The 26,471-nt window shown below is 55.2% G+C and overlaps 2 protein-coding genes across 3 annotated transcripts in view; one reads left to right on the forward strand and one right to left on the reverse strand.

Moving 5' to 3' along the window:
• The window catches only part of MX1 (MX dynamin like GTPase 1), a 30,233-nt gene extending 22,799 nt beyond the window's left edge, over positions 1-7,434 (forward strand). The window contains exons 13-15 of the mRNA XM_026500471.4: positions 254-330; positions 1,727-1,975; positions 6,760-7,434. Of these exons, the coding sequence (XP_026356256.2) occupies positions 254-330; positions 1,727-1,975; positions 6,760-6,990 (557 nt within the window). The 3' untranslated portion in view covers positions 6,991-7,434. The remainder of the gene's footprint in view (positions 1-253; positions 331-1,726; positions 1,976-6,759) is intronic.
• Positions 7,435-11,919: 4,485 nt separating this feature from the next.
• The window catches only part of TMPRSS2 (transmembrane serine protease 2), a 34,234-nt gene continuing 19,682 nt past the window's right edge, over positions 11,920-26,471 (reverse strand). The window contains exons 6-14 of one of the 2 annotated variants that reach the window (XM_026499970.4): positions 26,008-26,134; positions 24,796-24,906; positions 22,081-22,124; positions 20,230-20,401; positions 18,854-19,029; positions 17,718-17,813; positions 15,201-15,343; positions 14,707-14,859; positions 11,920-13,341 (exon numbers count right to left, since the gene is read on the reverse strand). In XM_026499970.4, coding sequence (XP_026355755.4) covers positions 13,330-13,341; positions 14,707-14,859; positions 15,201-15,343; positions 17,718-17,813; positions 18,854-19,029; positions 20,230-20,401; positions 22,081-22,124; positions 24,796-24,906; positions 26,008-26,134 — 1,034 coding nt within the window. In that variant the 3' untranslated portion in view covers positions 11,920-13,329. The remainder of the gene's footprint in view (positions 13,342-14,706; positions 14,860-15,200; positions 15,344-17,717; positions 17,814-18,853; positions 19,030-20,229; positions 20,402-22,080; positions 22,125-24,795; positions 24,907-26,007; positions 26,135-26,471) is intronic. The other variant, XM_057306767.1, reaches the window with a different exon arrangement.

Raw genomic sequence — 26,471 nt, forward strand, 5'->3', positions numbered from 1 at the left:
GTCAGAGGCTGAACCGACTGCCACCCAGGCGCCCCAGGATGAAAATTTTAAAAGTCAAAGAAATATGCCAGGAGATGATTAGACTTTAAAATTCTTCCAGAAAGCTCTCCAGCAAAAAAGGCACACCTCTGTCCCTGAGTGGGAAGAAGGGGCTGGAGGGAGGGGAGGAAGCTTCATTTCTGGACATTTCATCCTCTTTTTTTTTTTTTTTTTTGCAACCTACGATTATGAATGAATCTTGTTTTTTCCTCAGATATGGTCCAGGCTGCCTTCACAGATATTTCAAAAGCAAATTTTGATGAATTTTTCAACCTCTACAGAACTACCAAGGTAAAACTGACCACATGTTATTTAAAAAAAAAATGTCAGCCTGACGCTGAAAAACAGATTTCTTGGATTAAGACTATCTCGACTTCCTGGGTATTTGGAGAAGCAAACAGTCAAGCTCATTAATTAACTTTACTAATGGTATCACCAGCGATGTCTGGTTAGAAGCAGTAAGGCAGACTGAGCGAGTGAGACGGAACATAGAAATAAAATCCTCAAAACCACGAGAACGAAGGAGACCCGTAGTTCGTGTGGAACATTGTCACCTCTGAGGAAAATGGCCCTAACCTTGAAACTCATTGAGGAAGCCACGTGGGCAAATGGCATCTCCCAAGAGTGAAGAGTCAGGAGGAAGTAAGATCCCCCACTTCACGCAGTTGAGAGCCTCGTCTGCTCTAGAAACAGGGGCTCCCCCGAGGCTCAGCTCAGGTCCCTGGTACAGAGCGTGGCCTGGCCAGCTTTCGTGGTAGTCATTAATGCTCCCGGTCCGGAGGCTGGAGGTCCCAGATCAAGGTGCTCAGATCCCGTCTGATGAGGGCCCAATTCCTGGCTTGTGGTGGCTGCTTTCTCTTTGTATCCTCACGAGACAGAGAGAGACAGAGAGAGGGAGAGAGTCAAGGAGAAAGAAAGCACTCGGGTGTCTCTTCTTACAAGGGCATTAACCCCATCGGTAAGGGCTTCACTGTCATGGCCTGACCCCCTAAAGGCCAGCCCCCCCAATGCCATCACACTGGGCATTAAGCTTTCAACATATGAATTTGGGGGGACACACATATTGCTCCCCTAGGACCCAGCACCGCTGGGAAGACTGGCTTGGCCTTGCGCAGGCTGGGGGGCTGGGGGTGGGCTACGTACGCTGCCTGGGGCTCTGGAATGAGCATGGAAGAAAACGTTTGGGGTGCACCTAGCACTTGCGTCACCCTCGGTGGCCCCGAGTGTGAGCTCTGGGGAGCCCAGATATTTTCTGTGAGAGATCTACTCCCTGGCCTGGTGGCAGCTGGTTTCTCCAAACTGTAGGGACGTGAAGCGTACGGAATGGAAGGAATTTAAGTTTGACTCCACTTTTACCCCCATGAGCTCTCTGGTGGGGCATACACTCCTGATGAGATGGGAAAGCCCCCCAGAGAGAGCGAGAGAAGCTGAGACATGGGGCCGCACACAGAGCCCGCGCGGGTTCCCAGGCTCGGGGGGGGGGGGGGCTCCCGGGAGGTTCCGAGCCCCGGCCAGGGTGGGAGCCCCATCCTGGACAAGCCGGCGTGGGGTGCAGAACGGTGCCCCACGGCAGGGTGCTGTCTTGGTTCAGGGGAGCCAGTTAGCCGTGGGCCCCGCCGAGGACCTCCTTCCTCGAGCCCGTGGTTGGTTTCTGAGCGAGCTTCGCTGTGCCTCTGTGTTGCCGTAGTCCAAAATTGAAGACATTAAATTTGAGCTAGAAAAAGAAGCTGAGAAGTCCATCCGCCTTCACTTCCAAATGGAGCAGATCGTCTACTGCCAGGACCAGGTGTACCAGCGCGCGCTGCAAAGGGTCCGGGAGAAGGAGTCGGACGAGGAGAAGAAGAGCAAGAAAAAAGACAGCATGATCGCCGAAGAAATTTCTTCAGTAAACATCTCCTTGTCTGAAATCTTCGAGCATTTGCTGGCTTACCGTCAGGTGAGTCTGCAGCCGTCTCCAAAAGGGGGTTTTCATTTCGTGTCCTTTGGCCTCCCGGTCTCTGTGTGGTGACCCCCAGGCCTCTCTGTGAGCCTCAGAGAGGCAAGCAGGGGCTGTGGCTCAGAGCCACTCACTTCTGGTGTAGACAGGCTGTGTGGCCCTGGACAAGTTACTTGACCTCTCTGAGCCTTTCTTCTCTATAAAGCGGGATCTCCTCACAGTTCTTGTGACTCTTCAGTGAGATGAGTGTGGGTAGGGCCCTTAGCTCAGCGTCAGGACGTGACGGCCACGTGCCCAGTAGAAGCCACTCACAGAGACACATGCTTCGATGGCTACTGTCCGTTTCAAATGGTCTGAAAAGCAGTCTTGTTCATGCTGGGGAAGGATGCACACCTCAGAGCCGTTGAGATAGGTCAGAATCTGGGCAGGCAAAGCAAATAATCATTTCTGGTTTACCAGATATCCCCATCAGGTCACTCTTTGGATCCTTGAAGGCTTTTCTCTAACTCGACCGTGCACACAGCTCTCCTGGGATCTGGCTGTAATACAGATGTGGATTGCAGGTCTGAGGTGGGGCCAGGATTCTGCATCTCTAATGGGATCCCAAGGGTTGCCCGCATGACTGGACAGAGACCACGCTTGAAGGAGCAGCCCCTACACCGAGGGTCAGACTCCATTGCCCACAGACCCTGGGACATGTGCCCATGTGAGTCAGGCCTGTGAAGGGCGAGTCAGGAGGCGCGTGTGCACCTTGGCTTCTCCCACAGTCAGGCCTACCACCGGTCTGGCCATGTGCCTCACAGAGGCGTGGAGAAGAGGTAATGCACACACACCTAGAATCCCGAGAGGAGAAGGAGTTGATGCTGAAAGGGGTCCCCACCCACCCCCCATCCTGAGCCAGCCCTTCTCCCCAGAAGAGGTCCTTCTCTGGTTTCTTGACATCCTCTAAGGGAAATCTTCCTTCTTCCTCAGAAAAATCTCTGTTTGGCACTTAAAGCCTTCAACTGATTGGATGAGGCCCACCCTCATGATCTTAGATAATCTCCCTTACCCAGAGTCAGCTGACTGGAGATGTTAACCACAGCTACAAAATACCTCCACAGCAATACCCAAGTTAGTGTTTGATTGAATCAGTGAGCGCTTTAGCTGGGCCACGCTGGTCTACGAAAGTATCACACCTGGGTGAGGGTACGCTCAATTACATTGGTAAATTCTCCCCACAGATGGCCTGTTTCCTCCCACACTTGGCAGTTTGGTCTCCACTGAATTGTTGGCTTTTTGAGATTACGACGGGTGGAACATGAGATCTTGTTGTATTTTCTCTATTACAATGAGGTGGGACATGGTTTCACAGCATAAGAGTTATTTCTGTTTCCTGTTCGGGAAACTGTCCCTCCAGCGGAAATTCTCTGTAGGGCGGGGTCTCAGATCCTGGTGATTCGTGGTGCAGACACTCCGGAGTTTGTCATGTGCCTTGTGACTTTCTTTATGGCGGTTTTAGACCATGCTGGAGCTTTCTGGATTTATGGATTGGACTTAATAGTTGTTTTCTTGTGGGGGCTTCTGTGCTTTTTGTCTTACAATGTCTCCACTAACACCATTGGACTTTGTCTCTGAGATTTATAAACAAAAGTCTACAATATTTTCATCAGTATCGTATTATTTTGATGTTTATATTTACACCTGTGAGCCATTTGGAATTACTTGATGTCAAGAATGAGGCTTGCTCTTGGGGCGCCTGGGGGGCGCAGTCGTGAAGCGTCTGCCTTCGGCTCAGGGCGTGACCCCAGGGTCCTGGAATCGAGCCCCACATCGGGCTCCCTGCTCCACTGGGAGTCAGCTTCTCCCTCTCCCACTCCCCCTGCTGGTGTTCCCTCTCTCGCTGCCTCTCTCTCTGTCAAATAAATAAATAAAATCTTAAAAAAAAAAAAAAAGAAGAAGAACGAGGCTTGCTCTAGATGGCTGGTGGTTGTCTAGAACCGTCACTGAAGTCCCCATCCCGGGCCTACTGCTGCGGAACTCGGCCATGATCCATCACCCTCCTCCTCTGTGTCCTGGGGTCTTTTTCCAGATCCTGAATTCTCTGCTGCTGCTTTGCTTTTTATATGTCAGTAGCGACATGATTACATTAGCAGCTTTTTAGACGAGACTTAAATGTTTAGTGCGGCTGGTATCCTGCCCAATGCTGCCCATCTCTTTCTTCTTCTCTTCTATAGTGCAGTAAAATACACGTCACGTAACATTGACCATCTTAACCATCTCTTCGTGTCCAGGTCAGCGGCGTTAAGCACTCTCCCAGTGTCATGCAGCCGTCCCCACCGTCCACCGCCAGGACTGTCCCGCCCCAGTCCCCATGAAACACTGAGTCCCCATCCCCTCCCGACACCCCTGGAGCCCCCACTCTACCTTCTAATTCTGTGGATTTTCGTATTCTAGGTAGCTTGTGTAAGTAGACTCGTGCAATCTCTGCCTTTTCATGTCTGGCTTATTTTACTTAGCATAATGTCCTCAAGGTTCATCTTTTTTTTTAAAAGAGTTTATTAATTTATTTGGCACAGAGAGAGAGAGCGCACAAGCAGGAGGAGCAGCAGGCAGAGGGAGAGGGAGAAGCAGATTCCCCACTGAGCAGGGAGCCTGACTCGGGATTTGATCCCAGGACCCTGGGATCGTGACCTGAGCCAAAGGCAGACGCTTCACCGGCTGAGCCACCCAGGGGCCCCTCAAGGTTCATCTTTGCTGTCATGTGTGCCAGACCGCCCTTCCGTGTAGATTGATGGTCCGTCGTATGGACGGACCGCATTTTGTTTACCCGCTCCTCTGTGCGTGTACCTTTCACTTGTGTGCCGCTTTGGGCCACTCCGGGTGATGCTGTGAACGTGGGCAGAGCGCTATTTGTGCTCCCACCTCTCTTTAGGCAGAAATTTTCTGCCCATTCTTGTTTGTTCCAGTTTCAGTGTGAATTGTAGAATTAGCTTATCCCGTTCCTGATGAGAAAAGGGAGCTGTTGGCATCCTTATTGGGATTATATTCATTTATCCGTCTGCCAGGGAGAGGTGTATCTTTATGACGTGGGATTTTTCTGTCCAGGAACGTAAGGGTCTCTCCATTTGAAGATCTCCTTCTGGGGGAGCCTCAGAAGTGTTTCAGTGTTCTCTCTGCATAGACTGTGCACACTCGGAAGTTTATCCGTACGTCTTGCTAGCAGTCTTTTCTCCCATTTTGTCTTGTTTGTTGTTAGGTATGGTTTCTGCAGCCCATTCTTGTGCATTTTCCCAGTGAACACTCACCGTGCTGCAAATAGCCATGGCTTGACATCCCCCTTCCCTTTCCAGTTTTACCCCCGAACCTTCCTCCTCTGGTCCTTTTAGTGCAACTGGAAACAACAGGGGAGCCAACGGGCAGCCTCGTCTTGTCTGACTTTAACGAGAATGCTACTTTTCTCCATTAAGTATGATCCTCCCTGGCTAAACTCAAGGTTTCAGTGGGACCGTGATTGTTCTTAAGGTTCTAGGGGAAAATCTGTCTCCTCGCTTCTTGTAGCTTCTGGAGGCCGCCCGTGGTCCTCAGTGCTCGGCCCCTCCTCGGTCTTCAAAGCCAGGGATGCTGCATCGGGGACCTCCTTTGGGACCTCACCCCCTCCGAATCCGCCGGCTGCCTCCCTCCTTTGCACTGGGTCCTCCAGATAATGCAGGATACCCTCCCTAGTTTAACATCAGCGGACGATCTTAATTCCCCCTGCATCCTCAACTCCCTTTGCAGTGTGAGGGCATGTGCTGTTCCGTGGTCAGGATGTGGACATCCCTGCGGCCGTCCCTCTCCCTGGTGCGCTCATTGTGAAACTGGGAAGGTGTCCCTAGGTCAGTGAGTGGCACAATGGCCCTGTGGGCCCCAGGGAGGGTCAGGGCAGAGGGCCAGGGCAGCTGGCTGTCAGCACTCAGAAATTTCTTCTTTGTTACTGAAGCGATCATTTCCGGCAAACACGGCCCATATGTGGGATCCCCTGCTGGTTTCTCGTCCCCTTCCCTCCATCTCCTGTGGTGGCAGGCCACGTCCCTCGCTAGCTGTCATCCTGGAGCATGGAACAGTGTCCCAGCTCTGGCACACCGCCTCTCGGGCAGCCTTCACCAAGCGCTTATCTCACACCTGGCTTCTTTTTCAGCTTTTCTCTTTCAGCTTGCTTAATCTTTTTAACCATCCCATGAGGCCAGGTGCTCATAGTCTCCCTATTTTCTGGGGGACGGCATGGAGGCACAGAGACGTGGCAGAGCTTACTGAGGGACGGGGATGAATGAGCCTCCTGAGAGATCAGCCTGTCTCGGGAAAGATGCTTCCACTAACAGCTGGGGCCTGGGGAGGGAGGAGGAGGGTTGAAACTGACGTTGGACACGCGGAGATGGCAGAGGGCGCCCTTCTGTGGCTTTGATAGCCCAGCCTCTTTTCTACCGAACAATTTTAGTGTGGATAAAAAAAAAGTCATAAAATCTTTTCAGCAGAGTTGCTAATCAGTTGAAGATGGAGTTTTTGTACGCAGTCTGTCCATTTATCCTTCTCAAGCCCATTTTACCCTCGCCGATCAGAAGGAACGCGAGTGGTCAGGGGTCCCCGGCTGGGTGGCGGAGTCAGGGCTGGGGCGCTCCCTGCGCCGGGGTTCCTCGCTGCTTCCAGCCCAGAGGACGCTGCTGGGTTGGAGATCCAGGTGGGGGCGTGCACCTGCCTGGCCTCTCCTGACGCTCGCAGGCTGCAGTCAGCCCCTCAACCCTCCGTGACCTCTTCTTCCCTGCCAGGAGGCCACCAACCGCATCTCCAGCCACATCCCCCTAATCATCCAGTACTTCATCCTGCAAGTGTTCGGCCAGAAGCTGCAGAAGGGCATGCTGCAGCTGCTGCAGGACAAGGACACCTACAACTGGCTCCTCAAGGAACGCAGCGACACCAGCGACAAGAGGAAGTTCCTGAAGGAGCGGCTGGCGCGGCTGACCCAGGCCCGGCGCCGCCTGGCCAATTTCCCCGGTTAAGGCCGGCTCCCTGTGGGCCCCCGTCTCCAGGGCACATCTGCAGGAGCAGGACCCACGCTCTCCCCTCCTCCACCCCCCGAACCCATGTCACAGATCCTCCAGAAGTTAGCGGCCACTGTTTCCAGTCATTATCCGTGCTTGTCCCTGAGCGGTCAGGGAGCTAGTGAGAGAACGGAGGTCAGGATGAACAACAGGATTTGGACTGGAGGGCCGCCACTGCCGCCTTCCCAGTTAGGAAAAATGGTTTCCCACCCTTGGGATTGTTCCTCCCAAGCCCTCTGTCTCCTACCGGGGACCAGTGCATGTGAAGCATCGCAGACGGCTTCGTTCCTGCTTTGTGCAACGTGCTTTCGTGCCGCTGATGTTTTGGGAGCATTAGTGCTACGTGTGTGGGTGCTCTTAGAAGCTGTGTTTCACTGATTTGTAATAAACTCGTTTCTACCAGCCGGGACTCTGATGCCGTATGTTCTGGGGGAGAAGCCTGAAAATGACAGCGGGTGGGACCCCAGTGGGGCAGACGGTGGGGCACTCACAATGCCCTCCGCGGCCGAGCAAAGGACAGGGCTGTGCACACGACGCCGGAGGGGGGTGGGGGGAGACGAGCACTAAAGGTAAAGATACGGGATACAAATGGAACAGGAGGAGTGGGCGAAGGGGGTCCAAGGCCCAGGCTCCCAGTTATAAGATAAACACGTTGACAAAACTGTATTGTGCATTTGAGAGTCGCTAAGACAGTAGCTCTTAAAAGTTCTGATCACAAGAAGAGCTGTAAGTATGTGAGGTGGTGGGTGTTGATTAGCTAGACGCTGTGACGATTAGTTCACAAACAGACAAAAAGAAACGAGCAAACAGCATCAGTGGTTTATCACGTGCCCTGGCCGGGCGTCCAGCTTTCCCGTCGCCAGTGGCCAGCTCGGCGCTGAAACGTACAAATCCGTCACGGGGGCGCCTGGCGGGGTTTTGCAGGCAGATCTGGGAGGCGAAGAAGGCGGGGTATTGACATTGAATTGCCCTGGGGGAGCCTGGCAGAGTTCCGACTGTTCTCCTTGGTCTGGCCAGAGCTGGGGAACGTGCAGACACCCAGCCGCAGGAACCCCGAATGATGGGCTGTGTCCGGGGGGGGGGGGGTTGGGGGCGCAAAGGGATCTGCTTCCATGTCTTGTAAGGGGGGTCGAGCTGCCTACAGGAGAGCCGTCCGAAGGAGGGCTGGGAACGAATGTTCTCTGGGGAGACATCCTACACAACCAGTGTGGGTGGTGGGAGCACTTTGTAGCAGGTGTGCAGAAAGGGAGTAGCTGTCCCAGGACTTGTGCATTCTTCAGGCCAAACCAGATGACCGCCTCTCCCAACCAGCCCCGTCTCCCAGGTCCCTTCTGACACTGGGGATGCTACGATCCCCCACGCTTTGGCACAATCTGAGAATTTGCTTACAAGAGGATGCCGGGAGAACGATGGGCATCCAACCAGTTCCAATCAGCTCCCAGCGTGGGATGGCACCTCATGCCTTTCATGCCAATTACACCCCTAAGGGCTGATCACTCGCAGGGGCTGGTTTCCCTGGGGTGTTATTACCAATTATTACCAATGCACACAGACTTTTGCAAGAGTGAAGGCAGGTGGGTGGTGCAGGAGCTCCTACGGCAAGCGGTACGAGGCATGTGCCCCTTTAGCACATAGATGCAGGCCAGCTTTTTGGTGGGGCCCAGCCCGGCAGGCCTGCGTAACATCTCCAGCACCAGGCATCCCTGCCCCCCACAGGAAGATTCTGCTGGGACCAGAGGCAGCCGGGAGATGTCAGTGTTGCTCAGCGGTCTTTTGCTGTGGTTAAAATTTTCCCGGAGATTGAAAGAGAAGGTGGAGGAAGAAAGCTGAGAGTACTGCTCTGGGGAATGGAATTTCCCCAGGGAGCGCACCTGCTGTGGACTCACGAGGTGCTTGCAATCACTTTCATTTTGGCCCCAAACAACAGGTGTCTAGGGATCCCCCAGGCTTGCCCTGACCAGCCATCAACAAGGGAGAAGTGTACTGTCCCTTCTCCCATGTACTGTTGCCGTTCCCAGGGAGAGAGAGCTCTGGAGTCCACTTGGTGTGACTTCTTTGCTCAGAGGACGGCCAGGCCTCCCTGTTCTCCCATCTACCATCCCTACCCCCTACCCATGAGGGACGCTGCGGGGATCAGAGCCTGCCTCTCCAGATTCTTCTGCCCACTCTAGAGCAGTAATAGGAAGGTCCATCTCTCTGTGAAGAATATGCTAGAATATCTACGATGTCCTCTCATGAACCCTCACTTTGGGTAAGTCTGGTCTGGGTCTCCGCTGACCCCACAGGATGGGGCTGAGTTTGGAGCAGAGCAAGGAGAGGGGCCAGATGGAACCGAGCTGACTGAGATAGGAAGTCTTGGTTTTCCAGGACACATGCTGTAGGCGCTGAATAAATGTTGTGAGAGAGAGTGGGCCTAGGACACATTGGGCATTCATTCAGAGAACTTCCTGGATCCATGACTGTCTTCTGAGAAGCTTCAGATCCCTTTCTTTTATTACTGTCTTTCTCGAGCAAAAGCAAAGACAAAAGCAACCAGCAGCCGGAAACCCCCCAGATGCTGGGTTTTGTTTCGGAGGGAAGGACTCCAGGCGGCAAAGCCTCCACCAGGGAGCGGCGAAGGCGGCAAAGGCACGCGGACCTCGGCTTTCCCTTTGTCAGAGCTATTCTTTTCCTCCCGGGGAAGAAAACTCTAAGTGGTCTGCGGGATTTCAGTTGGTTGGAAGCTCAGTCTCTGCCGTCACAGCGAGCTTCTAGCAAACACCATTTATGGGGTTCGTTCGTGAAAAACGGGGCAGCTGGGACATTAGTGAATTTTTAGATGTCACTTCACTCTGGCACTTTTCTTAAAACACAGGGTTTACTGGGAGAAGGAGTTCTGGCGTGCGTCGCATCATACATCACCCTCCCTGAGCCCAGAGCAGCAGAGGGCTGGGGCCCTGGGGTGGCCGTGGGGTGTGGCTCCAACCAGGGGCGTGTGCAGCTCCTGGCAAAGCCAGGCTCAGGGTGAGGCCTGAGTTGAAATCAGAGCTGGATCAGGTAAGTCCTAGGAGAACAGACAGAAAGGGCTGGGAACCGGCCTGGAGCCTGGGTTCAAGGCAGGATTGTCCCCCATTAACAGCTCAGCAGAAGGCACAACGAGGCGGCTACAGGTTTCAAGGCTGGGAACTTATCCGCAGAGCCACGTGCAAGAGGCAGCGTAATGACCAGCACAAATTAGTCACTTTTATCAATACTGGTGTTTTCACTTTCCTCTAATTAGTATTTTGGGTTTATTTATATTAAGTAAACTAACTTACATCGTTTATAAAGGTTTTATTTATTTGAGACAGAGACAGAGAGCAAGAGAGAGAGAGCACGAGTGGGGGAAGGGGACAGAAGGAGAAGCAGATTCTGGCACCTAGATCATGACCTGAGCCAAAGGCAGATGCCCAACCGACTGAGCCACTCAGGTGCCTCTATAAAGATTTTGATACAAAATATCAGTATCTCCCTGGCTTCAGCATTCTGGCTTCTTCTAAGTGAAATCAGCCTCATCCACAAGTAAAACCACTCACAAGGCGACTCCAGCATGGAAAATATAACTGAGAAGATTGTCAGCTGCCTTGCCCACGTGGACATTCTAGGACCTGTGATCCGTTATTCGCGGATCCTTTATTTGCGAATCCACCTACTTGCTAAAATTTATCTGCAATTTCAAACTCAACACTCACGGTGCTTTGGTGGACGTGTGCATACTGGCAAAAAACGTGAGTTGCCCCATGTGCACGTGCCCAGCTGAGGACAGACAAGGTGAAACCCGCCTTCTTGTTTCGGCTCTCGCTATAAATGGGTCCCTTCGTGGTCTAGTTAGTGCCACATTCCCAGCATTTAGTATTGTCGCCGGTGATCTCGCTGTTTAAAATGGCCCCAAGTGTAGTGGGGGTGCTGTCCGAAGCACGAGGCGGTACTGGGCTTCACAGGGAAAGCACATGTGGGGCTAAGCTCCTACAGGGGTGACGGTGCCGTCAGCCTGAGTTCAGGGGTAACGCATCCACAACGTATATCCCCTGAGGGGTCCTTACACACAAACACCCACAAAACAAGGTCATGAACTGATTGGCTGACAAAGACCGGGGGCTCATAGGCACCCGACCCTGGCCCTGTTTGTCCCCTAGAAGCAATGATTCGCTATTCACTAATTCAGTGTTCATGCTGGTTTTATGGAACGTAATTACCATGAATGAGACTCAGCTGGATTTAGGCGTTCTGCCTGACAAAAAGGCATGCTTGACCCTTTTATTACAACTTTTCCCATAATTTTAACACATCTTGATATAATGAAGACAATCACCTGTCATGTACGTAGGACCCATGGGATTTGCAGAATGCAAAGGATCCGAATGGATTTGTCCTCAGGCAGGGAAAAAATTCATGCAGTCTTTCTGTCTTGCTCTCGGTCCCCAACTCCTCGGGGCTGGCATTCCTGAGAGCTGAAGAGTAGCTCTATCCCTGAGAACCGACAGGGACTTCGGGAAGACTGCGTCAGGGGACAAGATGCCGAATGCATTTTTGGACAGGCTGGGCCTGAGGATGTGTGGGGTAGTGGGCAGAGAAGTCTGGTAGAGAGCTGGGTCTCAGGGTCTGAGTCTGGGGGACGCGGGAGCCACGGGTGATGCCCATGCAGGAGTCACCGTGGGTCACCTCCCACAGGCCAGCCCTGGGGGCCGACGGGACCAACTGTGAGACCCCACCTGCCCGCGCCCCCTGCCTCCCCTCGGCCCTCGGCCCGGCCCCCTCGCCCGCCCCTGCCTCCGTCATGCAGCAGCTATCCAGCGTCACTGGCCCAAAAGGAGATGCAGATCTCCAAAGACTCAATAAACATTTGGAAAAAAATGTATAATTTATTTGTACAATATTTCACAATTGAATTTTACAGTTTAAAAAAGATACAAAAGAAGAGACAAAGGAAGACAAACAGTGGTCACAGAACAAGAAGCTAAGGAAGGAACACATCCTCGCCAGGACAATGCTTTTTAACTCTGGCTTGGGGAGCAGGCGCCCGCGGTGCCGGGGGTATGGACGGCCCGCAGGGATGCTGCCTCCAGGAGCACGCGAGTCCCGGGAAGGGGACCCCACCCCCTGCCGCAGAATCGTTCGTTTCCCGCTGGGAAACCGGTGCGCGTAGAGGCAGAGGCTCGGGAAAGCGGTCCTCACAGCAAGAGCACGGATACTCCACAGGCGGCAGTTGGGACCACGGCGCTTCCCTCCAGGGCAAGGCTGAAGGGCCGGAAGGGGCCTGGGGGAGGCCAAATCACCCTTGTCTTCTTTGTTGCGAGCCCAGGCTGCACGTCAGCACACTGGCATACGGAATACTTTGCAGAGCAGTTCAGGTCGGCCACTGTTTGCACTTGGCAAGGACAATAGTTCCAAAGAGGCAGGTGCAGCCACTACTTGGAGACAGGGGCCAAGACTCGGTGAGCACTGAGGTAGTAGTAAGTAGAAACCGGACACGGAAACAGTGTGTCTTCAATCACACATCCCTGATTTCCCTGGGGTGACCTCAATTTCCACGTGATTCGCAGGCCCCAAGAGGGTGAGCACGGCACCCCACGATCTCCAAGGAAGAGGGTGGGGAGTGAGGCTGGGTCTCCCTCAGGCGCCCCACCTGACATGCGGCGGCCGCCAGCCCAGCCCTGCGCAGGGGGGACGTGTTCGCAATGGCTTTCCTTGTCCCGAGGGCTCGGTCTACACTCTCGCCCGCGCAAGCAGGAGAAAAGGTTCTTGTCTTCCGCCATGAAGGGCTGGTCCCTTTGTTTCCAGCCACCACCCAGGGCTGCTAGTGCAAGATGGCACTAAGAAATGATCAGCAAAGACCCTCGTGGGCAGACTGACCGGGGTAGTCCTCCCCGGCAGCGACCCCAGCAGCTTGCCCCTGACGGTCCCACCCAGCTTTCTCCCTTTCTATACTCCAGCCATCCAGCAGCGGAGAAGTCCCCGGCCCCAGGAGCACTAGAAGTGGGCCCCGCAGTCGGCTCGGGAGGAAGATCCCCACGGGGCAGCCTCCAACCCATTGCTCCACGTTGGCCCTGGGCGCCCGCACCCAGCTGGGCCTGGTCACCCCTTTCAGACGAGGGGTCAGGGAGCAAAGGCCTGTGGCCTGCACAGAACTGTGGAGAGTGCCAAAGACAGACAAATTCACTATTTAATAACAATGAAAGGACCTTCGAATCATTTCTAAAAATACATTATGCTCAGGGAAGGAAGAATGAGCCCCTTGATTTTCTCGCAGAGCAGTGCCAAGGACAAAGGCCACATGGGTTAGCTGTTTGCCTGTAAAAAGGAAAAAAGAAATGTTATTTTCTTCAGCGATAAAAAGGTAGCAAGTTGTTTTCATCTCCTAGACTGACTTCTAACCAAATGAGCGAACTGAGTGGGACCAAGGGGTATCTCTGCTACCGCATGGAGGTCAAGGAGTTGGGCGGGCACCCCTCTGGTTTGATATAGGAAATTTTCAACTTTCCATGTTTGTGAGCCCTGCTCCTGGGTTCCCAGGGAAGCTATACCCTAATTTTTACCATGGTCAGAATGATTGAAGCAAACTTCAAAGCACGGGCTCTATTTCTGCCCCAAACCCATATTATACATTGGCTTTATGAGCAAGTAACCTAAAAGAAACAGCTCAGACTCAAGGTAAGAGTGAAGACCTCCCCACACCTCCGAAGCCTGCAGCCTTGCACACACTGAAAGCATAAGGTAAAGTCTGTAACTTTACGGGATGTCCTTCACCGTGGTGATTTGTCATCCCTGAAGCAACACAAGCCATGTAAAACCCTGGAGGACACATTCCTTCCCCAGAGCACTCTCTCTATCCCTGGCAGCCGTCCTCCCTTGGGCTCGAATAAACCCCCCCCCACTTCTTTTTTAAAAAAATCCTAAAAGGTTTGTTCATTTTGCATGGACAGGATCTGCCCTTTCCCCTCCTCCAGGGCCCCTTTGGAAGCAGAAGACAACAGAACCTTCTCTTCCACCAGTGACCTGGCCCTGGAAGGGGTGAAATCTGGGGAAAGCGCCACACCCTGAGTCCCCAGGTGGAGAGAGATGTGTTTCCAGCCCAGGATCCAGGCAGTGCCTGAGGAAAGGACTCCGCTAAGTAGAGATGGCCAGGCGGGGAATCCAAGAACGCAGGATTGCAGGGAACCCCTGGGACCTTACGCCTTCACCACCTTTCCTTGCACCAGAGAACTCCAGCTGCTCCCCCCACCCTGGGGCCCGGGCATCTGGCCGATCTACCTCGCTCTGCTCTCTGCCCATCACCGGAATTTCATTGGATGAGTTTGGGGGCGGGGTTGAGCAGAGCCGGCTGAGCCAGACCTAAGCATGGTCAGCAGAGTACAGGGAAGCCGTGGACAGCCGGCTCTGGACTCAGGAAGGCTCTGCCCCCGGTTTCTGTACCCGAGCTTCCCTGGGCAGCAGGCCGCGGAGGCCGGTAGGCAGTGCGGGGGGACGCAGAGGACGGGGGGGGGGGGGCGGTGGTGGAGGCGATGCCGACTGCAAACCGGGGCCTGGGAGACAGAGTTTGTGCGGTGCTGGGGGGGGTTAGCCGTCCGCCTCCTGCAGGGAGCCCACACCGCGCAGATATCTGGGCGTGGACACCAGGCTCGGAGCGCTCGGTGAGGAGGGGGACAGGAAAGTTACCCTCATCTGTCGGTAAATCCAGTCCGTAAACACGGTCATGTTTCCGTACACTCCTGGTCTGTTGGCTTTGGCACAGCCGGATCCCCAGCTCGTGTCCCCAATCAGCCACCAGATGCGGCTCTTCAAAGTGACCAGGGGCCCTCCGCTGTCACCCTGGGGGACGCAGCAAGAGCAGAAGTTCAGACCACAACCTGCACACACCACCACGCACAGCGTGGGGTCGGGGTGGGCGTCCCCGTGGGAGTCACGAGTGGGTGTGCGGGCTTCGTGTCTCCCTGGCGAGGGACAGGGGCTATGCCGGTGGCGAGTTTTCGTCTGTACCAGGCAGGAGTTACTCAACCAATTGCTGACCATATTTTAAATAGTTCAGAAACTTACTTCTGTCCCATTGACAAGCTGACAAAATGAAACCCCTGGGGCCGAAGCAGCTCGCGCTTCCCCCGAGTTAGCACCATGCCCCCACGGCCACGGCCACGGCCACCCCTTGCAGTCACCTGGCAGGAGTCGACGCTCCCCTGCAGGTAGCCTGCGCAGACCATGGCCGGCGTGACCAGGTTGTTGTAGACGTACTTGCTGTTGCAGTGCTGGGGCTCAATGAGGGGCACCATGGCCGCATTCAGCTCGTCCGAGGTCTTCCCTGCGACAGAGGACGACAGGGAGCTGCCGTGGGGCCCCCCTCCCCTCCCAGGGGTGTGCCCCTGCAACAGGAGGGACAGCCCCTCCCCACCCTCCCTGCTCCTCCCAAGCCTTGTCTCGGATGCTGGGTCATCCTTACGATGGGTGCTGTGTGCTCAGTGCTGCTGAGTTCAGGGAGGCCTCCCTGCTCCCGCCGTCCAGGTTCTAGAATCTCCTCTCCCACCACCCAGGGACTTGGTTTGGCCCTCCACATACACCCCCAGCTCTCGGCTCCCCTGCACATTAAAACTTCTTTCAACTAGTGTGGACCCTTGTCTCTACCGCTTCCCTCCCATCTTGCCGCCTCCACATGGGTGTCCTCTAGGCACCACGGGCTTCAGGGACCAAAATGGAGCCTCTCACTGCTCTCCTCTACCCCAAATCCTCACCACCCCGTACTCCCGCGCTCGGGAAGTTGCACCACCACCCACCCTGGGCTCAGATCACAAAGCAAGAAGCTGTCCTCCCTGGATCCCTCCCTCTCCCCGCTGCTGACCATCTGCAAGGTGGCTCCACCCCAAACATGCCTGGTGTCCCCACCTGCAGGCCACCACCCCCAGCTGAGCCACCAACTTGTCAGGGAGGGTCTGAGCGATGACTCCCCACACTTGGGGTCAGCCCCCTCCTGTCAGCATCCTTTCTGTGACTCCCCAAAGGGCCACCAGATCATGTCATTCTCCTTTTTTAAAAAATAAGATTTATTTGAGAGAGAGCAAGAAGAGGGGCAGAGGGAGAGAGTCCTCAAGCAGACTCCTCTCTGACCGTGGAGCCCAAAGCTGGGCCCGATCTCACGACCCTGGTATCATGACCTAAGTTGAAATCAGGACTCAGGGCGCCTGGGTGGCTCAGTCGTGAAGCGTCTGCCTTGGCTCAGGTCATGATCCTGGGGTCCTGGGATCGAGCCCCGCACTGGGCTCCCTGCTCTGCGGGAAGCTTGCTTCTCCCTCTCCCACTTCTCCTGCTTGGGTTCCCTCCCTTGCTGTCTCTCTGTCAAATAAATAAATAATCTAAAAAAAAAAAAAAAAAGATCTCTTACCTTTATTTAAAAAAAAAAAAAAGAAAAAGAAATCACAACTGAGACGCTTCACCGACTGAGCCACCCAGCTGCCCCTGTCATTCTCCTTACAACCTCCCGATGGCTCCCTATCTCACAGAATAAAAGCCGGTGTCCTCCCCAGAGCCGATGAGGCCCTGCACGGCCTACACACTCACCCCTGGCTCACTGTGCCCCAGCCACACTGCCCCATCTGTTCCTTAAACAGCCTGGTCATTCAGATCTCAACTCAAATGTTGCCTCTTCCAAGAAGCCTTCCCCGATCACCTCTTCAAAGCAGCCAGGCCCCTGCTGTCACAACCTCCTGCTGTTCAAAAGCACCTACTTCCATTACTTATTTCCTGTCTGTCTGACCACATTCTGTCCCCCAACATCCATGAGGAAACGTGGAGATTATTTGTCTTAAAATGTGGAGATTGTCTTATTTTGTTCGGTGCTGCATTCCCAGCCCACAGGAGGTGCCCCACAAATCTGTGTTCATTTTCCCATGTCTCGGCCGCTGTGAAGCCGTGTACACACCCAGAGGCTCAGCTGCGGTAAGTGTGTTCACACTGGACGCCTGGAGGCACAGCTCGGCCGCCGCCTCCCCGACGCGCCTGCACATCACCCCGCCTGCTACTTCCCACCTCGCTTTGAAGGATGTGTGTACGTGTGCCCTGAACACCTTTGAGAAGGCTGAAAACCACACACAAGATGCTTCTGTGTACCACTGAGCACCTCCAACACTTCATAAACACGAAACAGCGAGGACTCCTTGATCTGAAGTGTGTTCTCAGAGATGCAAGCAAATTCTAGGGCAGCCAGCTAAGCAGGCCTGCGCCTGGACAGTGTAGGTCCTCCTGCCCCTCTGGGGAGTCGGGCACAGGCACACGGCTCTGGCAGCCTGCCGCTGGCCGTCACAGGGCACGCAGGCCCATCCTCACCAAGCCCGCTGTCACTCAGCCATCCAAGGGCACAGCAGGCTTCGGGGCAACCCGTTAGCAACACGGGGGTGCAAACGCTGGGCGTGTAGACCTCTCATAGTTACGTGGCCTTTATCGTTCAGAAAAGCAGTTTCCACGCTCTGTTTCACTGGACTTAATCAGAATACTGTGCTAAGTAGGGCAGGTATGATCTGTTCCCATTTAGCAGGTGGAGAAACTGAGGCACGGAGACGGGGTGAATTGCCCAAAGTCATCTAGCCATGTGGTAGTAGAACCAGGATTAAACCTCGGACCGCCCAGGTCCAAACCGCATGCTGAGTCCCGGGGAACCCGCAGAGCTGCGTGTCCGGGAGCCTCACCTTTCTCGTGGGTGGCCCCCCACCCGGAAATCCAGCAGGACTGATCTGGCTCTAGCATCAGGCCTGGGTTGGGCAGACACACTGGCTTCACTTTGTCTGTTCCAGGAAGAGAAAGCACAGTGAGCGGGTCTGGTCTAACAGAGGGCTTTCCGCGACAGTCTTCACCCGGACCTTCCCCATCCGTACGCGGCTGGGCCTGGTACCAGCGCCACTGCTCAAGGAAAATTCCAGATTCTGACGTGTGCTGGCGCTCCCACTTTCCGTCCCTGCGGGCCCCTTCCTCTTACAGGCAGGGTGCTCCCTTCTCTGCAAGTTGTGCTGCTTGGAAGTGGGATTATGAGCCAGCTCTGCTTGTAAACACTCACAATTACGGGCGTTTCCAGCCTGCACCTCGAAGGGCCCAGCTGGACACCACCCCCACCGACCGGCTCCTTCTGGGTCTCAACTGTGTCCCAACTTGAATCCAAACACCTCGAGGGGAGGGACAAGCTCTGCTTCGTCTGTACCCATGTGGGATGGAACATTCCGGAGGGACCCTTGGATGGACTAGAACGTGGTGCCGACTTCAAAGCTAAGGCAAACCACGTGTGTTTTTATTGTTGTAAATTGTTAAGTATCTTATCTTCAGGATCCGTGTGAAAAAGTAAAGTACTGACAAACGTTGAGACCAGTTCTCAACTAGAGGCGATGTCGCCCCCGGGGGAAGTTTCGCAGCAATGGGACACACTGTTGTCACAACTCAAAGGCGCTATGGCTGGCATCTGGGGGTGGACGGACACCAGGGCTCTTGGTCCGTGTCCTACCATGAGCAGGAGGGCCCCACACCAAGAGCAGCCAACCCCAAATGTCAGGAGTGCTGTGGCTGGAAACCCCTCCTGGACTTTCGAGTGTTGACGAAATCATCGCTCTGCACCGTGCAGGACGAGCGAGCTGTTGACAGCTTCACCCGGGAGCCACAGGCGCGTTCTTGGCTGAGCAGGGAGCCCTGTGAGCCAGCCCCCCGCACCCCACCCTCGCTCTGCGCAAACCCCTCCCTCCGGTTAACACGGCCCAGGGTTCGTTCCAATCCACCTCTGTCCTTAAAATGTGGTCCAAGTCGTGCGTGCGCTCTGAGCCCCACAGACACGGGTACGTACCGTTGAAAGTCAGAGGTGTTTGCAACTTCATAAGAGCGATGTCATTGTTCTTGGTCTTGGAATCGTAATTGGGATGGGAAATCACTTTTCCCACTCGGTATCCCTGTCCGTAGAACATGAAAGATTGTCTCAGGATTCCTGCGAAGGCCGTCCAATACCGGGGGCTGTTTAGGGGTCTGGAAGACAGAACCAAACACCGCTCAGCGTTTCAGAAGCGCCAACGTCAAACACTCATTTGGTGACATCCAAAAGTCTCAAGCCGGAGCCAAGCATCCCAGAGGGGACACGACCCTCCAGAAGCTACAGGGCGAGGCTGGCAAGGTCTCAGGCTCTCCTCCCTCTGCACCACACCTCGGGCCCCACCCCCGCTCCCCCCCACCTCCCCATGCGGCCCCTCCCTCCTGTGCTCTGGCACCAGCCTGCAAACCCTCCAGGTTCGAAGAACACTTTCTCTTGGGCCTGATGCCTCCCCGAGGTTTCAAACCCCATGTCTGGCAGGACTGGGTCTTACCTACTTTACGTGGTAGGGCACCTTCTGGCACACATTAGGTGCTTAATAAATGTGTACAGATGCCTAGACTCTAGGGCTAACAGCCATCCAGCCATTAGCTTTATCTAGGTGTTTCCCTTTTCGGAGAATCCCAGATCCCAGGGAGCCATGAGAAGGAGGAAGGAGGTGGAAGGAAGTAAGGAAAAACACATCGCTCCTTCCACCCTCCCCACAGCCCCTCGGAGGAGCGGGCTCGCTTGTCCTACAGGTGTGCAGAGGGGACACTGTGGTCAGACACCTTGCATGAACAGCCTGAGGCCACACAGCGGGGCCAGGACCCAAGCCAGGCACAAGTTCACTCTAAATCAGAAAGACAGCTCTGCTGAGTCAAGTTTCCTCCAAAATAGGGATGTGACCCAAAAAAACACTGTGTTTAAGGAAAAAGGCAAGGGGACAGTATCTTCCACAAAAGCCAACACTATAAACGACGGCTACCCTCCCCGCTTCCTACCCGCCTGCGTGGGCAACACCGTGGCCAAGGCTGCCTAACTGTGGGTCCCAGGGAAGCTCCAGGCTGAGCAACGTGAGGTCCCCAGGTGTGCCGTCTTCAGGACGAGCAACCAGGGGAGACCAGGCCTCCCACAAGGGCAGGGCTCCCGAGAACTCAGCTAGGATGCAGGCTGGCCAGGGTCCTGCTCACAGCAGCACCCGCTCGCATACTGCAGCCCGCCCAGAGCCTTGCACGCAGGGAATGCCCGCATGCACCTGCTGACGGGGTGGGGGATGGGCTCGGCTTCCGCTGCGCTGATCTCACCTGACCCTCCAGCAGCACCACAGAGCGGGTGCTGAGCCCCACGGCCCGAGACCCCCGCCCCCATGGACTTACTCCTCCACACAGTGGGCGGCTGTCACGATCCACTCGGGGGTGATAACAGAACCTCCGCAGACGTGGGTGCCCTGGACGTGCAGGCTGACCTGCCAGGGCCAGTCCCCTTCGGAGGCGCTGCTCCCGCCCACGATCCGGCTCTGGCGGCTCATCTTCGCTGTGACTCCGCACTCTGAAAGCGACAAGCACAGTGCCCGTGAGCATGAGCGGGGGCCACCCCGATGTCCCCCGCGGCGTGCGCCCGGCCGACTCCGCCTAAAGTCTCCTGCCGGGCTGGTGGGCCCCTGGAGCTATGTCTCATTCCCATTCGTTTAGGGTCTGAATTGGAGAGAATGTGTCCTGGTCTCTTTCTGGTTAAGGAGACGAGAGGAGTACACTTCTGCCCCACCAGTGTCTCCTGCGTACCCAGGTGGGGGGTCCTGGATAACAAAGGGCCCAGGCCTGCCTGAGTCATGGGGAGACCCCAAGACTCCTGAACAAAGCAAAGGAGGGCGGGAAGGAGGGAGGAGGGAGGAGGAGGAGGAAAGGGGAGGAAGAAGGAGAGGGAGGGAGGAGGGAGTAAAGGAAAGAAGAGGAAGGTGGGAGAGGAAGAAGAAGGAGGGGGATGGAGGGGGAGAGGGCGGAAGTAAAGGAAGGAAAAGGGAGAAAGGAAAGGAGGGAGAGGGAAGAGGGAGAGGAATAGGAAGGAGGGAGGAAGGAAGAGGGAGAGGGAGAAGGAAGGAGGAAAGAGGACGGAGGAGGAGGGAGTGAAGGAGGGAAGAGGGAGGGGAAGGAGGAGAGAGGAGGAAGAGGGAGAAGGAAGTTGGGAAAGGGAAGGGAAGGAGGAGAGAAGAGGAAGAAGGAAGAGGAAGGAGGGGGAGAGAGGAAGGAGGGGGAGAGAGGAAGGAGGGGGAGGAGGGAGAGGGAGTGTGAACCCGCAACCTGGCCTGGCCTGGTGCCACTTGTGCCAGGTTCTTTGTCAGAAAGGGAGATGAGGCTTCCTCACCGGTGAGGAAAGAGCCTAGTTATAGGACAGACGCACCTAGTGGCAGGGGGCAGGTGGTGCAGGGGGCCTCAGAGGCACGGGGAGAAGTTCAGGGTGGACCAGAACCAAACGTGAAAGGGAGGCTGGAAGGGGGTGCTGAAGCCTCAGGGGCTTTCCTGGACAGATCTCCAAGCGCCTCCAGTACCCGGTCCTGTCCCTATCCCCGCCAGCGTAAAGGAGCCGGGGTTCCACGAGTGTCCAACCAGTGCACCTGCAAACTGCTCAAGTGTGTGGGTCTCAGGCCGCACGAGGTGGACGGCAAGGGCTGGCGAGTGGGGCGGGTACCACGCTCTCTTGGGGCCTAAAGAAGCTGGAGCTGAGCCTGGCTGGGAAGTGGCGGCCGACACCGCTGGGTCACGTAGCCCACCCGGGAGCGGCTGTTAGATTCACCTCTTCACACTGAAAAGCTGAGCTTTGGGACCAGCATCCTGTTGGAAAACAGGACTGGGCCACCCCAGAGAGGGGAGCACAGGGACAGTGCCTTCCACACTGATAAAAGTTTGGAAGCTGTAAGTAATCCCAACATGGAGATGGGAAGAGCCACGGCCTCCAGATCCACGTGGGGATGGCAGGAGAGTGGCCCGGTCAATTTCCCGAGACTGACCGTCCCCACGGGACGGCTGTTCCCGGACCAAGGCTGAAGCATCTCCAGCACACCGCAATTCAAGAAAGCTGTTCCTTGCGGGGATCTGGGGTGCAGACAGGGTGCAAGTCCTCTGGGCACTTCCCAACCCATCACCCTACCTCCCCAGACACAGGGAAGGCATTTCTGAGGGTAAGCGGGTTCTTGATTGGCGGAGGGGGGGAAGTAAGCAAGAATCACTTACCGATACAGCGTAAAGAAACCACCGTTTTCGAAGAACAGACGTCACTGCAGAAGAACAGGGGACGTTCTGGTCACTATGATAAGCAAGAGATGCTTGACTCTCAAAATACTTAGAATTAACATTTTCTTCCAATATTCTCACTCCCCTGCCTCCCCAGGCGTGGAAGGGCCCACGATTGAAGACTCAGATAAGTACAGTACATCTACACGGGGGACACTGGCCAAGAGCAGACACCGAGTCAAAGCCCGGGTTTCAAGTCGCGGCCGCGTGCCCTTGGGCTAGTTCACCTCCCCGCGCCCCAGTGTCTCCCACCTGTAGAATGGGACACTAAGGGTACCACGTCAGAGGGGTTGTCACGGTAGGCACCTAATAACATGAGCTATTATTTGTATTCCCGGAACTTAAAATCACCCTCTGATTTGTCCGGAAGCCATCTGGAAATTTCCGGGTTCCTATGACTGCTTTACAACGTACTGCACAGAAAGTGAGACAACCAACCATGTGCTCGGGAGCCGAAGAAAAGTTACTGGTATGGGTGGTGTTTAAGGTTACAGTTAAAAGGCAAATAACCAGTGCATTCTGTCTCAGCGGGAATCTTCCCCTAATACACCGGACGGAGAGAAGCAGCCCTAACACGCAGGCATCGCGACTGGCCGTGTGTTCCCCTGAACGCCAGCGATTTCAGGGTCCGCAAGGAGCCAGACCGCCAACTGTGTCCAAGCCGCACAGTGACCACCAGCCCCCTTTGCTGGCCACCAGGAGTGATGGCGCCTATTTGCCAATCCTGCCGTAGCCTGGCTTCATGGCAGTCCCCTTCCAGAAAAACAGCGTTAAGATACCAATCACAAAATCACCTCGCTTCCTAACAGCATCCAATCCAGAGCAAAGCCCTGCTTCCTTGAACCTCCCGAAAATGATCCAACACAAGCCCAAGTCCTGTGTACCCTCACACTGAGAGGCCCCATGGTTCCACGGACATGCGTGTCCGGGTGGTCTTCGGCTGTGGGGCACAAGAAAAGACACGTTCCCATTAAAAGAAGATGTTTTCTAGGAATCACAAAGCCGACTGTCCTCTGTGTGGAGGTGCGGTGCACAGCAACCAGCGCGTGGGCACGCGGAGACTGCTCAGGGAGCCCCACTAGGAGCCTGCAACTCGGGTACCAGAGCAAAAAGAAAGGAGCCTTCCATCGCCCCCCTACATGTATGGGACACCCCATGCCGGGCAACGACCTCCTCATTTTCCTTCCAAACCCAGCAGCCACCTTGTGAGTCCCCGGGGCTCTCGCGGAGAGGGGACAGCCTTCCGTCCCTGCTCAGCCCTGCGGCTGCCTGTTAGCAGGAAGACCAGAAACACCCAGCACTTACAAAGAGCCCAGGCAGCAGCTGTGTTTGGCTTCCTGGGTAGGCAGGACACAGCCCCGCTGTTCTGCTGCGTGCACCTGGTGAGCACGGCCCTCCTCCTGGGCTCACCCTGTCACATTCCTGGGGACAGCCAGGCTGGGCAGCTTGGGCGGAAGTCAGCCCCCTAGCCTCCGAGGTCAGCAGCCACCAGGAATGCAAGCTGCAGCCCGCCTCCCACTCAAAGGAAAGGAGGGGCAGCATGCTTACTTCACCCTGCCGTCCAGGGCAGCTCCTGGCACCTGGCCGACAGGGAGGAGATGGCTTGGCTAGCCACCTGGGGATGAGTGATAGGAACCTGGGAGCTGACCAAGGCTCATGCACAAAGGACACTGTGTGACTTTTATATTAGAGAATATGCAGGTAATAATGATGATCCTAGGGAAACTGCAAATGCTTTACACGTATGCAAAACAGAACAAGTAGCTTAAGCCCACCCTTTGCTCCACCCTCCTACCCGGGTAAGCCATCAATCATGTGATCTGTTGATAAGGTTCATTTCCATCCACTGGCCACACTATGACCTGCCCAGGGCCACCAGTTGGCTTCACATCGGCTAAACTGAACTAGTCACCCTCTCCCAGGCCCCCAGAATGTGGCCGACCCCTGGCACAGCAATCATCTGACAAGGTGGCTTAGGGCTGGGGCACCAGCCGACCCTGCTGCTTGGGACTGAGGGGATCCCTGGCAAGCAGGACCTCTGGGCTGAAACTGGCAAAGTCTAGGGCAAAGCAGGATTAGTTGGTCACCTGGCTGGGACCCTAAGGCTTTCTCTGGGATTTCTGGAGACACACTGTGACACGTAGCATGGACATCTCTAATGGCCAGGGAGTAAAGAAAAGCAGTTAAGGGGGCGCCTGGGTGGCTCAGTCGGTTAAGCGTCTGCCTTTGGTTCAGGTCATGATCCCAGGGTCCTGGGACTGAGCCCTACATCGGGCTCCCTGCTCAACGGGGACTCTGTTTCTCCCTCTGCCTCTGTCCCCCACTGATCCCCACTATGCTCGCTCTCTCTCGCTCATTCAAATAAACAAAATCTTAAAAAAGCAAAGCAAAGCAGTAAGGAGGACTCTCCATTTTACAGTGTTATCCAGTGCTATCAAGGGCACAAACAAAATGGCAAATAACCCTTAACTGCTTCCTGAGAATGAACCCTGAGCAAGCAGCCCAGCTTAGAGTCCCATCTCCTCCCAATGAGAAACTCGGCCATGCACCCGCAATTACGGCCCACAGCAATCAGCCTTGGCGCTCTGATCCTCCGTGCTGTCTCCTACTCGCTCCTGTTACAGACTTTCTTAAAGCAGAAAGGAAATCACGTACCTGTGGTATAATTTCTTATAGAGGTCCATATTGCCAGCGGTTACATTCAGCTTCATAAAGCTGGTGGCCCCACTGTCATCCACAATTCCGTGGCTAGAATAAAAACTATTCCTAAAAGAGGCACGAAATGTTAAATAAGACAAGGGCTTCATCATAAGCAACGGCAAACCCCGTGTCATATCATCATACGACTCTTGTATGGTGCTCGGATTAAGAGGAACACCTTAGCATTTGCAAAACAAAAGCATTGAGTTCTAACCAAGTGACACTGTGTTCACCCATCTTTCCCCCCAATAACCCAGATGTGTCAGGTAAAAGCTTTCTGTTCGTTTTTTTCTAGTCTGGTTTGGGTCAAGATAAAGAAACCATGAGACTAGGGATGTGTGAGTACATGTAACTTAAGAAAATGTACAGATGTTCAAACAGCCCCAGCTATAGAATCCCATCAGACCGTGATGGGGGCCTCACTATGTTATTCGACTGCAACTCGGGGATGGTATTTTGAAATATTTCACTAGCTAAGATGCCAAATTTCTTATCAAGTAGTAATTAATTTTGAAAACTGACATATGGCGACCCCCCCCCCAGTATTACACAGAAGACTTACGGGGATACCCCAAGGAAGAGGTGGGGACAATAAGATCACACAGCCTATCCCTGTGGGGTCAGATGGCCGCCATGTGCTCCAAGGAGCCCCTGGCTGGGAACCCTGGGAGGGGCCCTCCTGCCCCACCCACCCTCCCTGTGCCCCATGCAGGACTGAATTCTCTTCCACATACATCTGTCACTTCTCTCCCATTCAAAGGCTTCAGTGCCTCTCCCAAGCATGCACACGGTCTGTTCCCTCTGACCTCCCCCAGCGACAACCCAGCCCCACCCAGGGTGGCTGGGGAGGTGAGGCTTCAACTCTGCCTAGAGGCTCCTGGAGAAAAGAGCCACCAAGGCCCTCAGCTAGCACCTTGGACCTTGGTGACCACTGCGCAGGACATCCCCGGGTAAAGGGGAGTGGATGGAGGCCCCGGAGGCGGCAGGATTGGTGGCAATGAGTTGATCTCCAGATGCAGGGGAGGCAGGGGGATGCGGTGGGCACCTGCTGGTTTCCCCGACCAGCTCTGGGCAGGAGACAACTGTCCCCAGCACTGGTGTGCTGGCACGTCCAGGGAGGGGTGGACAGGACCCTTCCTGGGTTTCTGGGGCGGGGGCCACACTCACCCGTAGCCCATGTCCTGGCACGCGGCCCTCCCGTAGCTGTCATTCCAGTCGTCCTGACACACAGGGTGCCAGGACTTCCTCTGGGCCGAGTACACCTGGAGGATGAAGTTCGGGCCGTAGAGGCGAACTGCAGCAGGGGAGAGGTCTGTGAGTTCCGGGAGGCTGTCCACACACACCCGCGCCCCCCAGCCCTCCACACGAAGGCTCCGAGGTGGCCGCACTGGGTCCCCTGTTCCCGAGGCACTGACCACCCCCCGGGGGGTGTCCCTGGTCTATCCCTTCCTGGCCCTCAAGTGCTCTTTACCCCCCAGGACTGACAGCAGGTGGTCAGCTAAGGACGCGCACGCGTATATTCAGCAAGCAGCATTATTCCCAACAGCCCGAAGGTGGGAGAACCTAAGCGGCCGGCAGCAGGTGAACGGATAGAGTGCTGCCACGGGCTACCGTCCAGCCTTGAAAGGGGC

Source organism: Ursus arctos, unplaced genomic scaffold (assembly GCF_023065955.2).
Source record: "Ursus arctos isolate Adak ecotype North America unplaced genomic scaffold, UrsArc2.0 scaffold_4, whole genome shotgun sequence".
Taxonomy (NCBI): Eukaryota; Metazoa; Chordata; class Mammalia; order Carnivora; family Ursidae; genus Ursus; species Ursus arctos.